Source organism: Arachis hypogaea, chromosome 1 (genome assembly GCF_003086295.3).
Source record: "Arachis hypogaea cultivar Tifrunner chromosome 1, arahy.Tifrunner.gnm2.J5K5, whole genome shotgun sequence".
In the NCBI taxonomy this organism is placed as follows: domain Eukaryota; kingdom Viridiplantae; phylum Streptophyta; class Magnoliopsida; order Fabales; family Fabaceae; genus Arachis; species Arachis hypogaea.
The window spans coordinates 13,755,928-13,774,097 of NC_092036.1; the positions used below are offsets into that span (position 1 = coordinate 13,755,928).

An 18,170-nucleotide genomic window follows, 5' to 3' on the forward strand; every position below is an offset into this window, starting at 1 on the left:
AGGAATAGGTCCAAAAAATAGTTCGTCATCTTCAGACCCTGAATCTACACACATAAGACCATCATCCTCAACTATGATAGCTATCTTTTATTTAACTAGTTTTTTATCTGTTGTGGTCTTCAGTTTAACATCACTCTTATTTTTTAGTGATCTCTTTACAACCACTTCTTCTTCCTTATTAGAGACCTTATCACCACCGGCCTTTATGGTTTATCCTCTACACTATCACAATTGTCATGACTATCTCAAAATTCATCAAAACTAGACAATGTCACAAACACAGTTTGGAGCTCTTTTTCATTAGCAGATGATCTTTTCACAGTTCTAGTAGTAGTTGTTTTTATTAAAGGCCTCCTTGCATATGGTGTTACCTTTTTTAGTCTTTAAGAGTCTCTCTTTAGTAGATCTAACTTCTTGGTTTCTTTTAATTTGGACCTAGTTATAAGTTTTGCAGTGGGTTGGACCATTATTTTTTGTGATGGGTTGGACTTAGTATTAGAAATTGCAGTGGATTAGGCTTACTAATAGAAATTGCAGTGGGTTGGGTCTTTGATGTTGGTCCTGAACTGAATTTACTAGAAGGCTTTTGTTGTGGGGATTGTTTTGGAGTAGGAATAGCATCTTCAGAATTAACTAAGTTTGGGGTGGGGCTAGTGGTGTGACTTAGTTCTGAAAATTGGAGTTAATGGTAATGTGGTGGGAATTATTTTGGTTCTGACATTCGTAGTAAGGTTTGGGTTGGGAATAAGGCCTTCTACCACCATCAATTCCTTGCCTTTGGATATTTGGTTCTGCTTCATTAAATACAGATTCAAAGACTCCATGCTCATAGTACACATAGACAATTTTCTTGTTCCTCTGAGCATGGTAACACAGCTCTATGAGCTCCTTATCATGTGTGATAATTCAGAGACCAGTTTTTAGAGGTCTATTAGGCACTAGCCACCAACATTGAGTCACCTTGTCATACCCAATATGCTTGGGATAGTCTCGGACGGAGAAGATATCTAGTGTGTCTACATCAATTTTCGACAACTCAAAAATTTGTCCACCTTTGTAAGACACACTTCCATCATGCTCTGTGATAAATATCCTCCATGGTGATATATGATGGTAATAAAAGGACCATTCATTTGTTATTATAAAAAAAATTGAATGATAAGACTCATTATCTTCAACCACATTACCAAATCGGCAAATCCACAACTAAAACATAAAACCCTGGTTTCAACTATGAATGCAGTAAACCTTAACCACTAAAAAACAGGTCTCAACCATAACAAATAATCCTGAATCAGTCAAAATTTTTACCTTAACCACTAAGAAATCTAATTTTGATCAAACCCTAACATTAGTGCAGAACACCACACATTACACTAGAAGTAATTCTATTTAACTATTGAAAATATTAAATTAACAACATTAACAAAAAATAGAGTTCTCTTATTATCATTTAATTTTTTTTTGCTTATCTCTTTAAGAGAAATCAGTCTTTAGTATACTCTCTGTCTGATAAAGATGATGATTTCGACCCTCGACAGCAGTCGTTTTCAAAGGAGATCGCTTCAGTTACAACAATCACACCAACACCATTAAAGAGTTAAGGGGAGAAGAAAAGATCTCTATTATATTTTGAGAGGGAGAGAGAATACGTTCGTTTAACATTGAGGAGGATTCTTCAAAAACACTTTTCAAATGAAATGGCGACGTTTTACATTATTTACGCGCCACAAGAAATACTACATCGTTTAATCTTTGCTGGCGTGTTAGAAGTTAGTCCAAATCAACTTTTTAGTGGCGCTTTGTAGACAGAAAGTGCTAGAAGGACGACTTTGAATTTTGGCGTACAACTTTAAAAATAAAAATGGATAATTATTAACTTCAAAAATCACTTTAAGTCTCATTAAAATTTTAAGAACCACTTTTTGAGACTTAATCCTGTTCTTATATTAAACATTGTGATATTAGACTCTATCTTTTTGCTTTTCTATATATAAGATATTTCAAATGTGCGATTTTTATATTTTTTTATGAAATTATAGTGCTCTCCGTATAGAATAAAAGCTAAGTTTCATATATAATGAATTTTACATTAAAATAAAGAAACTTATAAAGTGATAGAATAAGATATTAATTGTTATTAAATAAATAGGTTTCATTAAATATAGATTACTTTCTATATTATCATTTTACAAATTTTTCCACTTGAAAAGAAAAATCAAACTGTAAGACTGCTTAAGCATCAAACATTCAAACTCGGTGTTCCTAGAGTAACAGCGGTTTGGCTGTGATCATCTTATTGGAATCAATGCTGATTTTTTTTTTACTTTTTATTTATCTTCCTTTCACAATAAGATTCACTTAGGATTAGCATAGCTGAAACTAAATTTAAAGCTATAATAAATTGTAATAATTTACAAATTTAATTTTGGTGTACTATTAATATAACATAATTTTATACATGTATCTAATTAATCTTATACTAGTAAAAATAATTATATTTTATATTGACTATGTGAATAATTAATCAACAAATTAGACGTGATTAGACATTTGGTGCAAAATATTTTACATTATTTATATATTAAAATTAAACTCATAAATTATTACCAAATGAAAATGTTAAGCCATTCAAAATTTTAGACAAAATAACTAAACAAAACTCATAATTCCAGAGTACTTTATCCACCAAGACATGAGATATCCGATATCTAGCAAGTAGCAACAATGCAGGCAGCTAAGACATTATCCATTACTCCAAAAGCAAATCAAATGAGATAATGCCACGTCAGAAACCAAGTATTATGCGAATCTGAAATTGGTCTTCTGAAGCCACAAATTGCTTATGTGGCTATCATCACACACACTTTCATGTTACATCATTTCATAGACCCCTTAACAAACGAACGAAATCAACCACACCAGAATTCTTTCAAAGAAAAAAAAAAAAAAATAGGGAGAGCTTAGAGATTCAAGTAATGGCAACCACAATGATGACCACTCTCCCTCAGTTCAATGGTCTTAGACCCAAATTCTCAGCATCCCCTGTGCAGAACTTGGTCAGCACCACTTGTTTATTATTATTATTATTATTATTATTATTATTATTATTGAGTTTTGCTTAACGTTGCTGTATGCTTCATTGTGTAGGTTGCTGTCCAACCCATGAGGCGTAAGGCGAAGGGTGCTCTAGGAACTCGCTGTGATTTCATTGGTTCAGAAACCAATCTGGTAGGATCTTAGGAGTTATATCTAATTCCATTCTTCCCTTTTTTTTTTTTTTTGTTGTTGTTTGTTTCATCTGATTTTAATAAACATAAGAAATAAATTCATGAAAGCAGTAAATAATGAGTTTTAATGGAATATTTTAGTTTACACAATTATACTACTTTAAAAGCACAGCAATCCTGTGAATTGGTGAGTGCATATTGGAAAATGAACATCTCATACTAATGATTCACAATTTCGCATAACTATCATCAACCATATTACCTATATACCAAAAATATAGGTAATATTTAGTAAAACAACGCATGTATTTATTAATAAATAATTTGAACTATCATTATTTAGTATGTAAGCTTGTTATATGTGCTTGCACTTTCTTGTAACACTAACCAAGTCACTTCTAGCTATTATTAATTTTGTGTCTACATAGCAATTTTTATGTAAGATATGATTGAGTTTGGAATGTTATTGCAGATTATGGTGGCTTCTACAACACTGATGCTGTTTGCCGGAAGGTTTGGATTGGCTCCGTCCGCAAACAGGAAAGCGACTGCAGGGCTGAAGCTCGAGGTGAGGGACTCAGGCTTACAGACTGGTGACCCAGCTGGTTTCACCCTTGCTGATACCTTGGCTTGTGGAACTGTTGGCCACATCATTGGTGTTGGGATTGTTCTTGGTCTTAAGAATACGGGTGCCTTGTAAAACAAGAAAAATGAACAACCATTCCTGCATAATGCACCTGTAATCAAGTTTAGTGTGCTTTTAATTTTCTCATCACTTGAGAATGAACATTGTATGCCTCAAATCTTAATATATAGTTGCTCCCTTCCCCCACTTCTACGCTCACAAACAGTAATCATAAATCATCAAACTGTTTGGTTATGAAGCCGTAACATTGAGGAGAAATTATTAGTCGTCTTTGAAGCTACATTCATCCATATATTAAGCGAAAGGATGTACATAATATGCATAAGAGAAACTAGTGCGTGCCCTGCATGGGGTAAATATTAATACAGTTGTAAAATTAATTTTTGTTACTATTTAATAAATTTTTTAACAGAAAAATTTTATTGTTCTAAAATAATAATATTAGGAGCCAAAGTATTTTTTTTTTGGTGTAAAGTATCGCGTTGTCCTTCATTAAAATGGAAGAGTTTGGATTGAATTTTTACTAGAAATTATTTTTAATATGGAAAGGAAGATGGTGTTTTGGTTGAATATTGATATTTGAAGTGTATTACAGTATTGTGGAACTCGTCCAACACGCCCCCCATGTGTTGCACCACGCCCCCCACGTGTTGCACAATACGCTGCCACGTGTCCACCACGCCCCCCACGTGTTGGTCAGAATGCTGCCACGTGTCCACCACGCCCCCCACGTGTTGCACCACGCCCCCCACGTGTTGACTTTTTACCTACAAAATCCACCTATCTGTAATTACACCAAATAATCCCATTTCCCAAAAAAACACCAATATCTCTTCCATATAAAAAAAAAATCAGCCAACTTTTACCCTATTTAATTTATTTCAGGAATTTTTGAAAATTGGATGGGGATTCCGGCTCGTTTCTTTGAACATGCCTTAGGAGAACTTTGCTTCCTATCCTATCCCGTCCCTGCAAGCACTATTCTCCGTCTTTAGGAAATATTGACATCCTTAGATGTTTACATAGGATAAGATATAAGAAAATGACTAAGTAGCATTACATAGGATATACTGAGATAGAGATCTTTTCTAATCAATTCAAAACACATCCTCTGAATTATAATGGATTTTCTATTTAAATAAATTAAATAAGTATAATTTACTGAATTAAATAATTTTAAAAGTTATTATCGAAATTCGTCAACCTCTCTTATCTCGTTTATAGTGTAAACGAGATACGTACAAATGTATCTTGTTTACAGTATAAACGAGATACAGTGAGACAATTTTTTAGCAGCTATAAAAGATGTATAACCCTTGACATTCTTTACATACATTTTATATCTTTTTCTGTCCCGTTTTTCTCACAAAAAAAGGCAACAATGGCCAGTAATAGCGTATACATAGTTGTGTGTGTTTACCCCAATTGTCGTATGAGAAATAGTGACAATGGAGTGATATTTGAGTGCGAGAATTCAATACTGTTACGCACTCAGCGTGTGAATTCGTTGTCTGAGTTGAAGAGTTTGATATTGAGTAACATTGGTGGCACAGAAATGAGGGAGGTTGGGAGGATGTGGTATAGGTTGCTGGCACCGTTGGGTAATGGTGTTTTTTGGTTTCAACTATTTCGACTTATAGGGGACGAGCATGTGCGACTCATGTTCGACATCCATGGGAGAATCATGGCGAAACAAGTGATGGAGCTTTCTGCCGAGGTTGGAGATGTTGGTGGTGGTGGTTCTGTATACTCAACCTATGTACAGGACGATTGACATCTCACACCACCACCCATTCATGTCGCTATTCCAGTGGAGGACATAGAGGTGGGTGAGAAAAACTCGGACGAAGAGTACGTTGCCAATAGTGCCGATAGTGATTATTCTGAAGGGGGTGATGAGGAGGAGTTTGTATCAGAGACCCCCGCCGAGACAGTGGTATGCTATGTTTTGCCTCCCTCCTAACCCAATTCCGACGCTATCAAATGTACCAAGTCACTATCATACATTGGATTTGGACGCCATGCATGAGAGAACTCTGTTTTCCATCACGGGCGAAGAGGATTACAACCTAGACGGTGGGATAGAGTTTCGGGTCGGTCACAGATTCAAATACTGAGATGCAGTGATGCAGGGTGTGAAGAATTACAGTATTCGTAGGAGTACTGAGTACCGGGTGATCTAATCGGACCGATTAAAGTACCATGTGCAATACCGTCAAGCTGTAAACGGAATGTTCATGGAGTCTTCATGTTGCTCTTCGATAGAACCACGGATACTGGTGAGTTAAGTTTAATTGAACTATACTTACTTAGTTATGGTTGCCATATATTAAGTAGTTTTGAACCATGGCTATTTTATTTCGGCAGGGAGGTCCAGAGGGTTGGCGGAGCGTACACTTGTTTAACACCCACCATGTCCAGAACCATCAACAGTTGGATAGTAGTCTCATCTGAAAGGTCATCTTGCCGTTGATACAGTCCAACCCCTCCGTCAGCATCTCTGTCCTGCAAGGTGCAGTCTGACAGAGCTATCACTTCAAACCCTCCTACAGAAAGGTGTGGATGGCGAAGTAGAAGACAATTGCTCAGATCTACAAAGATTGGGAGGGGTCATACAACAAGGTGCTGAAACAACTTCAGGTGCTGCAGAGTTATTTCCTAGGAACTATTTGTGAGCTACAGGTTGTACCGTACTACGACGGACACCTTCTGGTCCACGACTGTAGCATGTTCGATAAAGTATTTTGTCCTTTTCCATTCTGTGTTGAGGCTTTCAAGCATTGCAAGTCATTTGTTTCCGTCGATGGCACGCATCTGCATGGCAGATACGGTGGGGTGTTACTTATTGCGGTGACACAAGACGGCAACAGCAATATCCAGCCTATTGCTTTTGCCATTGTGGAGTCTGAGAGTATCGAATCATGGTCGTTCTTTCTTACTAATCTGAGACGCTATGTCAACCCACAAAAAGACCTGCTGGTTATCTCCAATAGATCGCATGCGATTAAGGCTGTAATAAGTATCAATGATAGTAGTTGGCATTCTCTTATAGCGTTCCACGCTTACTGTATTAGACACATGACCACCAACTTCATGACTCATTTTAAGTCAGCCAAGGGCAAGAGATATCTTATAAATGTCGCTTACAATCCAAGCAAGGCTGGGTATGAGTGGTACATGGATGCCTTGAGAGGAGTGTCCCTAGGAATGGCAGACTGGGCTGCTCATTTCAACAAAGAGATATGACTGCAACACTGCGACAGTGGTCGGCGATTTAGTCACATGACAACAAATCTGTTGGAATGCATCAATGCAGTTCTCAACGGTACACGATACTTGCCAATTTCTACCATCGTGCGCATCACGTACGAACGGTTACAGAAGTTGTTCGTCACAAAGAGTAGGGAGGCGCAGTCACAGCTGGCTGCTGGAAACCGCTTCTCCCAGAGGCTGATAGCAGCCATTGAGAAGAACAAAGAAGTGGGAGCTAACGCAGGTAGACCAAGTTGTTCGAAATTTCCGTCATCATATAGCCTCCGATTAGTAACATGATGTAGCACCTAGCGTACTATCAGAGAGTCTCTGGATCGTCCGTCAGGGGCATCTGGCAGACACGATCCCGCAACCATACGAGATTCAGCGTGAATGACTCCTTCCTCTGAGCCGCTTGCTGTGGAGCCACCAGAGGCCTGGCACCCAGCAACCGCTCCACCAACTCCCACGTCTCCGTGTGATACCACCTACTGAAGTCACAAAAGTACCCCAACTGGGTTCCGGTGTGTGCGTAGTTTTAGGTGGTACGCCATGTCCTGCAGGGTGATAGTGGCCTTACTCCACGGGAGATGGAATGTGTGGGTCTCCGGACGCCATCGCTCCACGAATGTCGTAATTAGGGAATTGTCGAATGTGAAATCCTTGAAAGGCACCGTATCTCCAAATCCAGCCTCCCTCAGATACGGAACGATGGCGTCGGGTGGAGAAAGGGTACGACTCACTCGTCGGGGCAGTAGAACGCGAGGCCTTTGAAGGAAAAATATATATTCACAATTATCAAGAAATAATTTTAAATTTTTTATTGGTTCTTTGAAGTTTAGTGGTCCTTATAATATCACTAAATTTTTAATTAGGTTTCTATATTTTTTTATTAATTTCTTACATTATTTTTAGTTTTGTAATTAGATATTTTTAGTATAAAAAATATTAAAGTTAAATAAATATTTTTTGTAAATTAAAGATATGTATAATTAATAACATAATTAGATCTTTAATTACATATTTTTGAAAAAAAATATTATTCTGTTAATTTTAATATATTTGATATAAAAAAATCTAATTATAAAATTAAAAGTAGTATAATAACTAAATTAAAAAAATATAAAAATATAATTATAAATTTGACGCAACTATAAGAAATAAAATAGAGTTCCAAACTAATAATTATGTAGTAACAACCTAACACAAGTGAAACAAAATAGAGTTCCAAATTTCTACCAGTGACCTATTCTTAACGATACAAACTATATTCTAGTTCTTGGCAACTACTCTAACGATGGCTACATATACACATATATATCTCTACGGGATTGTATAAAATTCAACACAACAGAACTAACCGCAAAGTCGGCTGTTCCGATGTAATGCGAAGTCTCGTTCAACCTGTTGATGTCTCCATCGTTACCAGCTGCGCATGGCATCATCGTATTTATTGATAATATGGTTAGAAAGACATAAAAGAGAGGAGAAAGTGGTTGAAAAGTTTAAATTGGAGCCAGTCAAACATTGTCAACGACATATATTTATAGCCGTCCCCCAGTCTTATCTTGTTTACACTATAAACAAGATATACATGTGTCACGTGTAAAATTATCTCGTTTACAGTGTAAAGGAGATAAGAGAGGCTGACGGATTTCGGTAATAACTTTTAAAATTATTTAATTCAGTAATTATTACATTTATTTAATTTATTTAAATAAAATATCCGAATTATAATAGAATGCAAAAAAATAAGAAAATAACTACTGGCCATTTTTTTTAGAAATTGTAATTGCACCATTTTCATCTATGGTATCATCAATAAGAAATAATTGCTTCAAGGCATCTTGTAAGGATTCAACTGCTGAAAACCCACTTATTCATTTCCAAATTATAGGTGAATAAAATCCATTCAATTACCCACTCATTCAATTATCAGGGAATATGATATCAGACACAACTACAAAAGAGAACAAATGTCAGTCATGTGAAGTTTTTGTTCCCTTGTCAGCATAGATATGACATTTTATCAAATAATTTGGAGGCATAACTAAAACTGAAAACTTAATAGTATAAAGGTATAGCCTTTGAAAAAATAGAAAAAGAAATCATGACTATGAACTCATTTAGTTAGCTACATTTGATGAACAAAACTATAGGATGATAGAAAAAGCTAACATGAACAGAAAAAGATCCATGAATAGGAGGAGGAGAAACTCACTAAGCATTTCAAACTTGGGAGCCATTTCAACAAAGAGGTAGAATAAATCAGAACAGATATATCAACCAACAGGATAAGAGTGTAGGACAAAATAGACATATCAATTTCAAAGGGAGAAATGGAGAAAGAGAAAACCACAAAGAAGCGGTAGAGATTATGTTGAGAAAGGAATTAATGCGCACATAATGTGAATATATAGGCAATGTAATTGAATAACAATTTCATATATCAGCATGAATGAAATTCAAATTAATGGATATATCATATATATATTAACACCATTACTGGCATTCAATTGGTTTGGTAATGATCATCAAGATAACAAACTGATAGCCCCAAACTAATAAAAGTGTTAATCAGGGGTGCAGCAACATGAGACCTAAGATATGTTAGGAAGATTAGATAATATTTGAATCCCATTTTGGTGTAGACAGCCAATAAAGAGAAATGTCTGAAGTGAAAATAAATAACTGAAAAAAAAAAACTGAAGGAGGAAAAAAAAAGTTGGATGTAAACAAGAAAAGGGATTCAAAAAACATTTATACACAAATAAATTAAGAGCTGTGTGTTTAGAAGCAGAAGTAAAGCTTTAGCGGCCATAGGCTAAACTTTCTATTAGAATAAAAGAAAATAAGAAGCTACAATTTGTTTGAATGCAAGTCCATAAGCTCCTAGCAGCTGGTGACTTCTATAAATCAAAAAGGGGTTGTTATACAGGTAATTCCAAAATTCCTACTACAAGAATGATACATACAAAAGGCATGAGATATCAACAGCATTTGTCAGCATAAATAATTATTTGATCAATTTAAACGCAACTCAGCTACCATCAATCAAACTGTCTGGACCTCCACAATGTTCTAGATCCTGCACTTGTCCAATTCTGTGTTGTTTTACTCCAAAGTGGCAATGAAAAAATTAGGGGTGTAATTTTCATCATCTAACACCTAAATGCTCCTTACAACATTTTCTTAGCGAACAACTGAAAACTACGTTGTAATGCTTTGTAATGCTTTTCTGATGAAAGATCAAAATTTTGATTTGATTGAGTTGTCTTCATCACTAACTTTGAGTGCCAACTAAACTATGTCCTGATAGCTTCAACGATCCTCGGCATTCCATCATCCTCCTTATTCTTGCAGCATCATTCCATCTTCCAGCTTTTGAATATATATTGGACAATGTCACATAATGACCAGCTTCTTGAGGTTCTAAATCGATCAATTTTTCAGCAGCCAGTTTGCCGACGCTAACATTTTGGTGCTCTTGGCATGCTGCAAGTAAAGCTCCCCAAACATGTTTATCTGGTTCCAGTGGCATCTTGTTAATGAAATGAAAAGCATCTTCAAGCCTGCCAGCGCGAGCTAGCATGTCAACAACACAAGAGAAGTGTTCCTTTGCTGGGTTTAAGCTGAATTCCTCTATCATTCTGTAGAAGAGTTCAATCCCTTCATTCACAAGTCCTGAATGACTGCAAGCCGAGAGGGCAGATGAAAATGTTACCGAATCCGGGCTAATGCCTGCATCCCTCATTTCTTGCAAAAGCTTTAGAACAGTTTGGCCAAGGCCATGCATTCCAAATCCGCTGATAATTGTGTTCCATGAAACCAAGTCCCTCACAGCCATGGTGGAAAACACAGAATATGCATATGCAATGCATCCACATTTCGAGTATGTATGAATTAGTGCATTACAAACAGGAATTACCCAATTGTAACGGTGTTTTAAGACATATGCGTGCATCTCTTTTCCACGTCTCAAGTCACACGCAAGCAATAGAGTAGATACAGTTGTCTGATCAACTTTTACATTGCTTGCTTGCATTTCCTTGAAACATTGAACTGCCTCGTTTGCTAGCCCCATATCAATGAGCCCATAAATCATGGCATTCCAAGTAACAACATCAGATTTGTCCATTCTATCAAATACATTTTCAGCATCATTTAGCCTTCCACAATTGGCATATAAAGTCAATAAAGCAGCACCAGCAGACTTGTAAAACGCATCCCCGGAAATGACTTTGACACCATAACAGTGCACTTCATTCCCACTAGTTAAGGACCCCAAAAACCTGCATGATACAAGGATACCAGAAAGAGAATCCACATCAGGCAAAACCATCCCAAAATTAACCATATCCCTAAAAGTTCCCAAAGCAAGATCATGTCTCCTAACACCAGCATAACCTGAAATTAATGTTGTCCATGAAATAACATTAGGATCCTTAATTTGATGAAAGACCCTTAAGGCCTCACTGCAACGCCCCATCTTACAATAAGCATCCATCATAGTGTTCCATGTCACAACATCCGGTTCGCAATCCCCACTTGCTCTCATCAATCCCAACAGTCGCACAGCCTCCTCGAACAACCCATTAGACACATACCCAGACATCATTGAATTCCATGAAAAAACATCTCGTTCAGACATTTCATTGAACACCTTTTGAGCACTCTGAACATCTGCGCATTTTGAGTACATATCCAGCACAGCATTGCAAGCTTGCAAGTTGGACTCCGACCCAAAAGTGATGACATCCTTGTGCACCGCAACACCGGTTTCAAACCACTGAGATTGAGCACATGCCTTTAAAACCTTGGGAAACACGTAACCATCTGGGACAACACCCATTACCCTCAAATCAACATAGGTTCTTATGCATTGGCGCATTTGCCCATGTCTGGAGTAGAACCGCAAGATGGAGGTGAAGGCGAACACATTAGGTGGGTGCAGGTGATGGAGCAAGAACAATGCAGAAGATATGTCATCGCAATCAATGTAAAGCTGGATTAGTTTCGTCGCAAAGAAAGGGTTGCGGTGTGTGCCATTGATGATGATTTGCTGGTGAATCTGTTTTGCTTTGGTGAGAGATTTGGAAGATGAGCATGCTTGTAATGTGATTGAGGTTTGTGTTGGTGGAGATGGTAAGAATGAAAATGCTCTTTGTGAGCGTAGTGGCCATACCCTCATTAATATGGAGCGTTGCTGTTGAAATAGGTTCTAAATTCTCATTTGAATCTTCTATTTCTCTTCCTAACACGCCTAAGGTCTAACACAAACAGAACAGGAGTGAACACTTGGCCAGTTTCATTGGCTGACATTTGACCCCCTTTTTGTCTTCCAAATGGCTTCAATTCATATGCGTTCTCCTCTGCAACACAAGAGAAAGAAGAATGTTATGATTCCTTGGCCACAAGGAATATGACTACACCATCAATGAAGAGTGTACTTTTTGTTATCCTGTGGAGCTATATGCATGTCTATGTTGCCATTCATTTCATTTTTGACTAGGCTAGATCCATTCCATTTAAGTCTTGCATACTAAGCTTCTTACTTTGAAATATATCGATTCTATTCTTTTAATATAGCTCTCAACCATGGTGCACTTATTGTTGTCAGTGCTAGCAAGCTTGGATGGAACTTCAAGGTCTGTGTTGACCGTGTTTGAGAAGTTGCAACAATAGAAAACTACTTCCGAAAATTCTACAAAGTTTGCATTTTGATGATTACACTACTTAAATGTTCTATTAATGCACCCTGTTTGGAGAATTTGTTGATTGGATCATGTCATATTTTAGAGAAATCAGTACCGAAGCAGTTATCGTAGTTATGCAGCTGTTCAAACAAAAGAGATATAATGGTTAGATTCATTCTCTTTAACCTTTTGTTTAAATAATCAGCCATTTCCATTCAGAATTTGGAAGACGGAAATGCGTGAAAAAAGAAAAGCTTTGTATGAGGTTGTTATGTTAATGTTATCATGATTTTACAAGTTATAGTTATCATAACAAATACATGTTACATGCATGCCTTGAACTAAATACCTTCTGCAGGCAAAGTTGGTTTTCAACTATGTATTGTAACTAAATAAACTGTATCCCTAATCATCTAGCTTAAAACAAGTTAACAACACACTGACATTACACAAAGAGCATAACAAACAACAATGGCAGAACAATCACGAAGCATGAAAACAAATTCAAAAACCAATGCCTAATTTGGGTTATTCTCTTCAATGGCAGAACAATGGCAAAAGAAAGCAAGAAAACAGACTCAAACTCACGACAAAGGCGGAACAGTGATGAGACACCATGCCGGAGACATGACAGCAGAGCAGACCCGAGACTGCATAGTTGAGACACAACAGAAGAGCAAGACACCATGCAGCTTACCTAGACTCAACTCGTAAGAGTTTACCTACTGCGATTTTTTTTTTTTGTTCCATATAAACAAAATCATCATAATACAAAAAATATATATCTTACAGAAAATTTGCTCAAATATGAGCATTCTAAGTTCACAATTCCACCATAAAGCACATGGTAAATCAAAAATAAAAGTTTTCTAGTGCTATAGTGCATGAAGATCCTTCACAATTATGCAATAACAATTCATGCTTAAGCACTCTACGTTCTGATTCTAATATAACAATTTAACACACACAAACATACAAACAAAGCATAGCATGATTCCTAATCAACATTCTCAGACAGCTTGATTCCTGAAAAAAATGTATAACACTCCAACAAAATCAGAATCATTGAACAGCCACAACCCTCCCTAATCAACAGAATAAGTAACTGCCATAATAAAATAACAGAGTATCAATGATCAAATTTCTAACACTAACAGAATAACAAACTAACAGGTAACACACTAACAATTAAAGAAATTCTGTTTCTAATTTTGAAATAGATGTGATGGAGATGGAGAATGAAGATGTACCTGAATCTGAAGGGGAGAGAGGAAGGAGAAGGCACGGCGGAGAAGAAGTAGAGGCGAAGACGAAGCACCACCGACGACTAATGGAGGAGATACGGGAAAAGCAGAACGACGGTGAAAGACGAGTAGGAGAAGAGGCGAATGGCGGAGCACCACCAGACGGCAAACGCGACGGGAAGGAGCATAGGTAGCAGCCGCGGTTGGATGTTGGGCTCTAGGGTTTAGCCATTTGGGCTTCATTAAGGTAGTCACGGGCTTTTGGGCCCGAAGAAAAAGAAGTCCAAAACAACATGTCACTCATGAGGATTTTTTTTATTTAAATTAAATAAATATAGTATTTTTGAAAATGAATAAACGGTGAGGTAATTACAAACAATGCATGCTCGGTCACATCTTGGACGTTGAGAGGATTTTTTAAAAATGGGCGTATTTCGAATACATAGACCCTGTTTTATAATAGAGTGACCGTGAGTCACATTTAGGGTGCACCCGGAATACGAACATGCGCTGATATTGGATACTGAGCATCTGAGATATGCGCATTTAATGAGGTCTCAGCATCCGAGATAAACGCAGCTTTTTAATATCCCCTCAGCATTCGAGATGTAGTTAAGGATATAATTAGGGTTTTAGCACCCAGGATATGCGTATTATGGTGTAGATGTCTCTGCATCAAGATATGTTGTAGAATAAGTCTATTTATAGAGCTCATCCCAATACCTCCTGGTGCGGTATTTTACAACCCACAAATTTACCGGCAAGTGCACCGGGTCGTACAAAGTAATATCTTACGTGAGTAAGGGTCGATCCCACGAGAATTGATGGATCAAGCAACAATAGCGTTTGATAGGATTAGTTAGGCAAGCAGAAAATAGTGTTTGGAAGTTCAAAGAGCATTAAATAGTAAATTAAGAATATTAAAGACAGGCAGATAAATAAGTTGGGAATAAAATATGGAGAAGATAGTTAAGGTTTCAGAGTTATCTATTTTTCCGGATTGATTTTTATTACTAACTAATTTAATCATGCAAGATTTAATTCATGGCAAATTATATGTGACTAGACCCTAATTCCTTAAACCTTCTTAATCTCCTCTAAAATTCATCAATTGCCAATTCATTGGTCAATTAATTCTAATTAGAGGGTGATGATCAATTTCTAGCTTATATGCCAAAAGAATCATAATTATCCAAAAATAAGGGGATTATATGTCACGTATCTCGTTAAATACAAACAATTAGAAATTAAGTATAATATGTTTTCAAGCTGTTGTTCAAGTAAAGAGCTTTTTCAAATTTTACAAGAACTCAATTAGAACATGGGTCATACTTCCGTTCCACCCATATTCATAAAATAAAGAGCGAAAACAATTATTGAATTATAAATCTAAACATGGATTAAATTAGAAAGATCAAACAAATAAATCCATACAAATAGACAGAACTCCTAATCTTAACAATGGAGGATTAGTTGCTCATGGTTCAGAGAAAAAAAATAAGGGTTCTAGTAAAAATGTACTGTCTTCCAATCTGATGGCATCAGATCCCTTTTTATAACTAATCCTAATAAATTAAAAATCTAATTATCTAAAATTAAAAATAATATCTTTTCCTAAAAATAAGATTTGAATTTAAATTCGAATTAATTAACAAGTCTTCAGCTGGTGGATGGGGACCACTTGATTTGTCCATTCTGCAGCTTCTAATCTGTGTTTTCTGGGCTAGAAACTGGGCCAAAACAGTTCCAAAAATCGCCCCTAGCGTTTTTCTGCGTTTTTCTGCACGTGGCGCATGTCACGCGTACGCGCCGACGGTCTTTTTCACAAGTCACGCGGACGCATCGGTCACGTGGAAACCACCGGAGCAGTAGCGAAAGCGAGTCTTCATAGGGCAATTGTCACTGCTTATGGACCCGAACCTGGGTGATCTATCTATGACCAGGATGAATGGGAGATAGAATAGAAAGAAACTCAATATAAAAATCTCTCAAAAGTTCACTAATCTTTTTTTTTTATATTGGCAGGTCTCTTTGTATGTGTTGTGCGCTTGTTGCGGGACTTAACCCAACACCTTACGGCATGAGCTGACGACAGCCATGCACCACCTGTGTCCGCGTTCCCGAAGGCACCCCTCTCTTTCAAGAGGATTCGCGGCATGTCAAGCCCTGAGCAAATCTTCAATTCACGCGTACGCGTCAGTCACGCATACGCGTCGCCATGAATACTTCCAGATCACGCGCACGCGTCAGGCATGCGTGCACGTCGCTCCTCGCAGCCATCTCCTTTGATTCTTGTGCTGTAGAAACTCCATCAAATTCCGCCGAATGCTACCTAAAATAAACAGTATTGCACAAAACTCAAAATAGCATCCATAGTGGCTAAAATATAATTAATTCTTGATCAAACTCAACAATTTAAGTGCAAATTTACTAGAAAAAGATAGAAAAGATGCTCACGCATCACAACACCAAACTTAAACTGTTGCTTGTCCTCAAGCAACCAAAACTAATATAAGCTTAGGATGTGAATTTGCATGAGAATGAGAGTTCGGTTAAGCCCATGTCTCTTCTTATAGTGGGGTTTATAACTGTAATCATGGATAGGTTTGGCATCTCACTCTCTTTTGAATCAGGAGGATGTCATTGTCATTCGGAATTAGAATCCGGATAATATTATGAATTCTCTGATCTTTACATTTCAGTTTAATCCTTGAACACAGCAAAATTAACTTTAATTTATTTATTTATTTATTTATTTATTTTCTTTGGTGTTTTGCACCTTGAGCCTAGCCGTGACTTTAAATGTTTTGTCTCAAGGATTACTTGACACAGAAACACCACAAGCACTTAATTGGGGGACTCTCTTTGAGTCCTGATTTTTTTTAGTTACTCCTAGATAGTGGTACTCAAAGCCTTTGGCATACTTTGTTAAACGCACTTGGTCTCGACTCTAAGTGTTCTGTATTAAGGATTACTTGACACAATCACACCACAAGCATATGACTAGGGAAACAACTCTTTGAGCTTTTAATCATGTCTGACCTCCCTAGTCATTGATGCTCAGAGCCTTGGACCTTGCTTTTATTATTATTTATTTATTTATTATTTTTTTATTTTTATTTTTTTTGAAATATAAATCTTTTGCTGTTTCTTTTGCTTCAAGGATTAAATTTTTCTAAATTTCAGAGAAGTCATAATAATTCTCTAAATTCCTATTCCTTATACATTAACATCCCTTGATTCAAATTCAAATATGCATTGTTCATATCATGCATTCAGAAATCACAGAAAATACCACCACATTTAAGTAAATCAGACTATTCTTAAAATTAACTCAATTTCTCATGCAATACATCACTTCTTTTTCTTTTCTTTTTAGATTCAAGTTCAGTGAGTGGTACATGAAACATCTTTTCAACATTAAAGCAATTAAAAGAAAACTAAACTAGTCCTAGGATTCTAACTAATAAAGGATCATGCAACAAACAAAGCAAAATAGCAGAAAGCCGGAACATAACATAGAAAAAGAGGGGAGGAATAAAAAAATGAAAAGAACTCAACCACCTCAGTTATCCTAGTGGTTGCTTTATTCTTCAGATTGTCCTTCTCAGTGAAGATGATTCGCCTCCGTTTTAGTGCCATGGGAATAAACAGAAAACCCTTAAGCGAAGCGTCAACACCAAACTTAAAAGTTTGTTTGTCCTCAGGTAAAGAAGAACTGAAAATAAAAATAAATAGTGAGAGGAAAGAAGAATATAAAGATAAAAGAACAAGAGAGAATTTAGGATTGGGAGAGAGAGAAAGAAAAGTGAAAACTGTGCGGCGAAGGCGACGCGTACGCGTGGATCACGAATTTTCTTAATGACGTATTAGCGTCAGGCACGCGTCCGCGTGCCATGGGTTTTGTGCGATACGCGCAAAGCCAGCCGCGCGCATGCACAACTTTCTGTTCACGTGGCTTAGGAACCAAAAATTTCATATGAGGCGTGCGCGTCCGACCATTTTTGCAAATGACGCGCTCGCGTCAGGGACGCGTACGCGTGAGTAAACTTGTGCCTCTAGCACGCTTCCAGCCCCAAGCCAGCACAACTCTCTGCCCAAA

General features: G+C 37.0%; 2 protein-coding genes across 3 annotated transcripts; one reads left to right on the top strand and one right to left on the bottom strand.

Moving 5' to 3' along the window:
- The first annotated feature begins 2,615 nt into the window (after positions 1 to 2,615).
- LOC112798269 (photosystem I reaction center subunit psaK, chloroplastic) lies at positions 2,616 to 4,062 on the top strand. Its single transcript, XM_025841522.2, has 3 exons — positions 2,616 to 3,059; positions 3,151 to 3,231; positions 3,703 to 4,062. Exons 1-3 carry the CDS (start codon positions 2,979 to 2,981, stop codon positions 3,928 to 3,930), a joined length of 390 nt encoding a protein of 129 aa, XP_025697307.1. The 5' UTR covers positions 2,616 to 2,978; the 3' UTR covers positions 3,931 to 4,062.
- A 5,855-nt stretch (positions 4,063 to 9,917) lies between these two features.
- On the bottom strand, positions 9,918 to 14,372 carry LOC112798278 (pentatricopeptide repeat-containing protein At5g39350). Of its 2 annotated transcripts, XM_025841543.3 has the most exons (3): positions 14,075 to 14,361; positions 12,940 to 12,964; positions 9,918 to 12,500 (listed from the first exon to the last, which is right to left on the bottom strand). In XM_025841543.3, the coding sequence occupies exon 3, from the start codon at positions 12,317 to 12,319 to the stop codon at positions 10,412 to 10,414; it is 1,908 nt and encodes a 635-aa protein (XP_025697328.1). In that variant the 5' UTR covers positions 12,320 to 12,500; positions 12,940 to 12,964; positions 14,075 to 14,361; the 3' UTR covers positions 9,918 to 10,411. The 2 variants fall into 2 exon arrangements, with proteins under 2 accessions (XP_025697328.1, XP_025697319.1); XM_025841534.3 differs by lacking the exon at positions 12,940 to 12,964 and having other exon boundaries at positions 14,075 to 14,372.
- Between the last annotated feature and the right edge of the window lie 3,798 nt (positions 14,373 to 18,170).

Excerpts from the sequence above, each read along its gene's own strand:
- LOC112798269 (XM_025841522.2), top strand. The coding sequence starts at position 2,979 with ATGGCAACCACAATGATGACCACTCTCCCTCAGTTCAATGGTCTTAGA. Across the intron at positions 3,060-3,150 it reads CATCCCCTGTGCAGAACTTG|GTTGCTGTCCAACCCATGAG; the intron begins GTCAGCACCACT and ends TTCATTGTGTAG. Across the intron at positions 3,232-3,702 it reads TTGGTTCAGAAACCAATCTG|ATTATGGTGGCTTCTACAAC; the intron begins GTAGGATCTTAG and ends ATGTTATTGCAG.
- LOC112798278 (XM_025841534.3), bottom strand. The coding sequence starts at position 12,319 with ATGAGGGTATGGCCACTACGCTCACAAAGAGCATTTTCATTCTTACCA.